General features: G+C 39.3%; 1 protein-coding gene across 1 annotated transcript in view; it reads right to left on the bottom strand.

Moving 5' to 3' along the window:
* Positions 1-5,574: 5,574 nt before the first annotated feature.
* Positions 5,575-7,256, bottom strand: part of LOC104159441 (ephrin type-A receptor 6-like) — a 72,749-nt gene continuing 71,067 nt past the window's right edge. The window contains exons 9-10 of the mRNA XM_009697344.1: positions 5,938-6,060; positions 5,575-5,585 (exon numbers count right to left, since the gene is read on the bottom strand). Of these exons, the coding sequence (XP_009695646.1) occupies positions 5,575-5,585; positions 5,938-6,060 (134 nt within the window). The remainder of the gene's footprint in view (positions 5,586-5,937; positions 6,061-7,256) is intronic.

The following is a 7,256-nucleotide window of genomic DNA, read 5'->3' as shown; positions in this document are numbered from 1 at the left end:
GCAAATAAACTTTTCTGAACTTCTAGGGCTAAGATGTTTTGAATTGTTTACAACGACCATCTGAGCATGAAATGAGCTATTTAGCAAGGGTGGAGAATGAAGACCTCCTTTTATCACATCCCACACTCGGAGCTTAATCCCAGGTCTACAGTTCAAGCTAAACCCCGTTTCTCTCAATATTCATGTTACTTACTGCTCATCCATATTTTGGTTCTGAAGTACTGCCTGCCTGCCTAACGGAAAAGTCCATATACATTTGAATTTCTATCCTCAGAAAATACATGCCTTTATGTATTAGTTTTGGGTTTATAGGCTAGACATGCCAGTGACATAGTACTGAGGCTGGAAAGAATAATCCAGAAGAGCCATTTGGCTCAGATATCCTAGAAAATGCATATGCAATGAAAGAATCAATTTGTTAGTCGCCGAGAAAGGATTAGCAATTTTCATTTAACAACAAATGCAGCAGTTTAGGTGCTGGAATCCAGAGTCGGGAAAAATGCATTAACCATTAACTGAAAAAAGATAGAAGTTACTTTTCTCATTGTTGGAGTACCATAATTATAGTTGAGTTTCACTATGAACAATTGCTCCTTGATGGTTCTTGTTGAGTAATTTTGTTCAATAAGGGTCTGTCAATACAATTTGCTTTCAATTGTCAGTTTATACAATAGCAAGAATAATGGGCTCACTCAGGTGCACTTGGAAATTGTAATAAAATATTAATTTGGGGGAAAAGAAAACTGATAATCATCTGCTTTAGTATTCTACAGTTATGTTTGAGTTTTTTGAGAAGCTCCCTGCAATGAATGTGAACATTGCACTGTATATTAGACAAAGAGTCACAGACAACCAGGCAGTAAAACACTGAAAAGGGGATATCCTCTGTATAATGTATTTTATGTGAAGGAGGAGTCCTGTCATTACCTAGTCCAAGACAGCTCTGAGCAAACTGTCCTGTATCACTTTTAAGTTTCTGGAAAGTAAACGCATCCTCATTTCTTGCATATAATATAGTTTTTGAAGTTCACAGGGGTGGATTGATTTATCAAGCCTAATGTCTTTGCTTCCATTTTCCTAAAGCGTAAAAGAGCTGGATAATTAACTCTTGCAAAATAAGCGGCAGGAAATAACTGAAGCCCATACTTCATTTAAAAGTCACACCAAGATACTTTCACAGAAGCTTCAGAGAGATGCTCTGTGGATGAAACAGGGGACAACGATCCAACTGCTGACAACACAGGGAGACCTACCAAGATACTTTCACAGAAGCTTCAGAGATGCTCTGTGGATGAAACAGGGGACGACGATCCAACTGCTGACAACACGGGGAGATCAGAGGATTCACAAGCAAAACGCAGCACTGATATTCATAGAAAGGTGTGTATGGAAAGAATAATTTTAATGTTTTTTTCCCCCCCTCTCCTGCTAATGTAGTTTGAATGCTGAACAGTATGAAAGGGGTCTGGGAGGTTCACTTAACAGGAACTTTTAAATAGTTTCTCATAGCCTGACATCCCATCTCTAGTTGTTCTTGTCAACAAACTCAGGAAAGGAGTTCAGCTGGAAAGAAACAGTAGGAAAGGTATTGGCTTTCCCTCCCTTCCTTTCCAACTCAGCAAGCTTAACAGTCGGTCTGACACTCCTCAAAGACAGCAGCATACCCTGAATTTGTCTGTCCGTAACTTCTGCCAGGCAACATGGGTACGCATTTCCATACCAAACCCTTTACACGCGACTGAAATCAAGAGCCGTCAATTACACAGCAAGAGTAGTAAGCTAGGAATTTCCCCCAAATGGAGCAAACACCACTGTACTTAGTTTGGAAGAGCTGGAATTTGAAGGAATAGATGCAGCACTGGCAATTTAGCTATCTGGCTTTTCACAACATGCATATATATGCGTATGTTGGGGGTGTGTGTGGGTATGCGTAATTATGAAGGAAGGGGTAAGCTTCCACAGCTCATGTCAGTGTAAGTAGGATGAGAAGTGTACACTGCTACGTCCTTTTAAGAACTCCATTTAATATCTGCAAGGAAATCCCCTTGAGAAAAAGTACTTACTGCTTATGTGAATCCATCTGTCATTAGAGACCTACATCAAATAAGTCACGTCAATTTGTACTGCTAACCGGTGGGATAACTAGAAACTAAGTAATTTGTGGCATAAATGATAGCTAAATCAAAAGGAAGCTCTGGTCTGAAAATGGGCTTGGGTTTTTTTGCAAAAATCTAGGATAGATATTTGGAGGCCTGCTGAAAGCTTTGTTTCTAGTGAAATGGCTGTACCGCAGTGACAGACTTTTGATGTAACTATCAAATATAAGCACGGTTGCATTAGCATAGTTATGTCTAGGCTTAAAGAACAGCTACATTTGAGGCCACCTACTTATGCAGAAAGATGTAAAGCCCTGTGGTAGCAGTATAAATTAATCTTTAAGTTGGCTAAATGAGGATACCTTTTACAGAAGCGAATCTCTGCACGGTGCAAAAGCAGACCCCAAATTACACAAAACCGAACATCAGCTGTTAGTGCGATGGTAAAAGAAATACACTTCCCCCAACTATGGAGTGAAAAGTAGAAAGGGAAAAAAGAAAACCAGCAGCTACATCGCCCTGCCAAGCTGTTTTCCAGATACTTATTTATGGCAGGCTTTCTAGTTTAGTTCTGTGTTTCACCTGGAACATCTGTGGGGAATTTTGTAGAAAAAAGACGTAAAAGCATTTTGTCTTTAGTAAGGAATAAATTTTCTGACTATTTTGAAGTAAATCTGCTGCTTTTAGCTTGAGTTAAAGGTTTTGGTAAATAAAACCCATCTCATTATCTTTGCTCCTGACGACTCTAATAGCAGAATAATGCAGGCATTTTAAGCCTGCCATGTAGTTAAACTCACTGAAATCTCACACATAAGCTATACGTGAAGCAATTAGGTTATAATTCAGCAAAGTTACTAAATGTTAAGTACTTCTGTTAGGTTTATGAAAGCTACTGTCCAATACGAGCCCCACACCTCGGATAATGGAGATGGGGTCACTGCGCTCTCAAAGGCAGCAACGGAGCACGCTTCCCTCCAGTACCAATATACACACGAGCAATCCTCTCGCTTTTAATGAGAGAGGGTAAAGCCTCGGAGACAGCATCAAGACTGCAACGGGCAGTTGATTTTGTCTGCCTGTTGCTGTTCTAACAGCCAGAGGCTGCCATGATAACACAGCTATCACTGCTAAAATACTTTCTTGGAGCATTGTTGCCTTGGGCATCTTTGTTCCTGGGTAAAGCAATACTCAGAAAAAAGGTCAGGTGTTTAGTGCAGTGTTTTTCGATGCAAAGGAACCAAGGGTACATCCCTTCGCTGTTTGTACTAAAGTGATAAAGGATTCAAGGATGAACTTGTATTGCCCACTGAATCATGCACAGTAAGAGATTCAGTTCTGAGTCTCTCACATCCCAGATCAGTACTCCCTTCAACATATTTTTTTTTTTTTTTGGCAAAAATGCAGTAAATGTGTAGGGTTTTTGCTCATATGTACAGCAAAGCTGGTTTTAGCAATTTAGAAAGTCATCGTGAAATGGAAATGGCATCCTCCGGTCATCTCTGTAACAAAGGCAATTCAGAATTAAGATTGTGCTTTATCTAAATACAAATATGATAAAGTAAAAAAGGAACAGTTAAATAGATAAGATTGTTTGGGTACATCTGTTAATAGCAATTTCTGACTTGCACTGTACAGTTTCATGCCACCTGGCCTCCCACACGCACTCTTTCTCAAAGGAACACAACTCATCCATTGGATTTATCACAGTTCTTCACTTTTTGTGGGGCTGCTGCTTGCCTCTTTTTTTTTTTTTTTTCCTGTGGTTCTTGACATGATTAAACTGGAAGAGGGAAGATTTAGATTAGATGTTAGGAAGAAGTTCTTTCCCGTGAGGGTGGTGAGGCAATGGCAGAGGTTGCCCAGAGAAGCTGTTGATGCCCCATCCCTGGCAGTGTTCAAGGCCAGGTTGGATGGGGCTGTGAGCAACCTGGTCTGGTGGGAGGTGTCCCTGCCCTTGGCAGGGGGGTTGGAACTGGGTGGGCTTTAAGGTCCCTTCCAACCAAAGCATTCTATGATGATTCTGTGATCAAACAATAATATTTGTTTCCATTACCTTGCTAGGGTATATGTTGCATACCGTGTAGCTTCATTTCAATTTTTTCCCTGTTTTGAGTATTTCATCAGATTGAATCAGAATTCTTAGTAAAGGACATTTCATAGCAAGATATTATGAACAAATTTTATTAAACAAACCACATTTAAGAGTTCTGATTTAAGTCCAAAAAATGTGATAAAAGGCTCTACAAGCACTCAGAAAACAACAGTCCCGAGGACTTTATAAAATAAACTTGTAGGTAGGTACGTAGTTGAGAAGCCAGTGCATGAGTGCGGTTAAGCCATTTCTAATCTAATAGAATCAGTGATATGCTATATATAACACGATGTTCAAAATGGAATTTTACGGGACCTGGAGTATTTCCTCTTCCACAGAGTTGTTCGGTTAGAGATACCAATCTCATCGTGATGCTGTCTACCAAAATCGCCCAAGGGCTACTAAACACTGTGAGATATCCCAAGAAGAAAAAAAATATGGAAAGTATTTTACAAACGGTTGACAAAAGACACCTGAACAGTAATAAGAAAAGACATCAATGTTGCTGAGAAGCTTCTAGTCAAAGAAAGAAAGTAAACAAAGCAATAATAGCACTTAAAAAAAAGTAAGAATCATCTCATATTAATGAGGCCTGTAATTATTGCAACAGATAAAATGGGGCATAGAGAAGTAGAACAGTTTCTTTTGTATAGCAAATCAATAACATTAGGTAATTTTTCAGTTTTCTTCCTACTTTTACCGTAAGAGATTTTTCCTCTTTAAAAAAAACTGTAAGTAACATTACAGGGAAGATGTTCTGAAAGGATATAAGTGTGACAATATGCCCATGTACAGATTAATTTTACATAGAAATACGTAGTTTGGAAAGGAACAGCACTCATCTTTGACCCAGTTTTTACTATAATTAAGATACAGGTATTCTTCATTTAATAGCTTTGGTGGAAGGTGGTGTTTAATGGCTCCAGAAGAGAATGGATAACACATACAGCCTTGCTGGGAAAGGCTGCCTCTAACCTGTCCTTCTTTCCTGTTTCAGCCCAGTATCTGAGAGCAGCCTGTTTACCCGGCACGGCGTTCTCATTCTTGGCCTACGCTCAACCTTACGCCAACCCTCTGGGGTCCCCCGTGCCATCATACGGCTGTGCCTCTGCTGCGGACCTCGCCAGAGACGGTGCAGAATACCATGTTGGCAACACAAGCAATGAGGATTCTCTCACTCATTTTCAGAGAATTACAGTAGTTCAAATTGTGATAAAAGTTATTGAAAAAGTTAAGGCGGTTTTCACGAGAGACAAGTTGCAACTACAGAACCATATACAGGATTTAAACACTATACCAATACACAATTAAATCTTCCCTTTCCAAATTTGTTTTGCTTCTATGTTTTAGCAAGGGGATGTAAATTTTTAGGGAAGAGTCACAGAGTCATGTAAGATCTGGGATTTTACAGAGGCATTTTTAAAGTTACGTTTCCCTGGTGCACAGGGGCATGCTTCATGAAGGGCATGATGAGAGGATACCAGGCCTTCTCTTCCAATATTTAGGTTGACCACTTAACTACAGATCAGTTTCCCTCACAATTTCTCCTAGATATTGGTTCAGGAAAATGGCTAGTTCCTGAAAAGTCATTTATCTTTTCCATTTCCTTTCAGTTTGGCTTTTTATTGGAAGGGACATCTAATCTCCCTGTCTGACCAATACCAAATTTTGTTTCCCTAAGATGTGTGGAGAGATGGGGCAAAGGGTGAAGGGAAAAATCGATGTGGGGGAATAGGCTGGAATACCTACCAGAGGAAATGCTGGGGGGTAAAGATCCACCCCCTGACACTGGATGTGAGGCCAGGATGCTATTTAAAAATCCCGCCCTCAGGAATCTCGAAAGAGACTTCACCCCAATGGTCGGAAAGGATCCTTTCAAAGAGATAAAAATGATCATTAATCAAATGACTTGTCTTTGGTTGATAAAAGAAGTTGACTGTTTAAAGAAAGAATAACCAAATCTCTGCAAAGTTAACAGTGGTTTCACTGGAACAGATCTTATAAAAAGCAGTTAAAAGTCTTTGCTTTTTAACCAAGTCATACAACACACAGCTTTAACCAGAAAGAGGTTGTTATCTGCATACTTTGCAAATGGAGAATTCCAGCACTCCTAGGACGAATGGAAAAATTTGATATTTTAAAGGCAAATTACACCTACTGGATATTCATAATGCATTCCAAATGACTCTACCATAGAGGCATTTTCCAGTTTTGTATACAAATCAATGAGAGACCAGTAGAGGTGAAGCTATACCAGCAAAGCTGGGGTTTATGCTAGTATTTTAAAGCCACCTGACAAACCACCTGACAAAAGTCACGTCAGGCAAGGGGAGACGGGGAATCAGAATTTGGAGCTACATTACTGACTTCTGTGTCAGGGCAGCTACATCAGTCAGAGCTTCGATCGCATCTCTCACCACCTGTCAATATATTGATGCAGGCAAAAACCAGGAGTATAGACATGACCCCTTTCTGCTTTGCTCTCACCAGAAGCTTAACACATTTTATGCTTTCAATATAACAAACTTTATATTCTTCTCATTGCCTAAAGGTACAGTTTTATTTCTGGAAACAGTGCTTATCTCATCCACCTCTTTTAAAATAAGTACTTGTGACATATCTATTACAGTGATGATAAATAAGAACTCTTTAGAATTTGATCTGCTGTTTCAGCTTTCAGCGTATGTAGAGAGCTCTAGAGACATCATTTCAGCTAGCTCGTGTTAGTGCTCGGTGAACGCCAGCATCAAAGATGGATCTGAAACGAGAGCTCTACACATCTTGCTTAAAAGCACAGGGTCATGATTCTCCCACCTTGCAATAAATTTAAATTGACCATCAGAATAATTTGTGTATTTTTGCAAGTACATCAAGCGAGCATCCATCCAAAAATTTAGGCAGTGGCAAGTTTGTCATCATCATCTTGCAGGTATTTCATAGTTGTTCTTTTAAGAGATAGAAAACATATTAAGATTTATAAACAATGAGAAAGATAAATGGCCCTCTTAAAATTTATGCAACAGTTGGGATTTTTTTTTTAACTAATAAAAGTATAGTGAGGAAAACTT

The sequence above is a fragment of the Cariama cristata genome, unplaced genomic scaffold (assembly GCF_000690535.1).
Source record: "Cariama cristata isolate BGI_N322 unplaced genomic scaffold, ASM69053v1 scaffold7023, whole genome shotgun sequence".
In the NCBI taxonomy this organism is placed as follows: Eukaryota; Metazoa; Chordata; class Aves; order Cariamiformes; family Cariamidae; genus Cariama; species Cariama cristata.
This window is presented reverse-complemented; position numbering and strand designations above follow the sequence as displayed.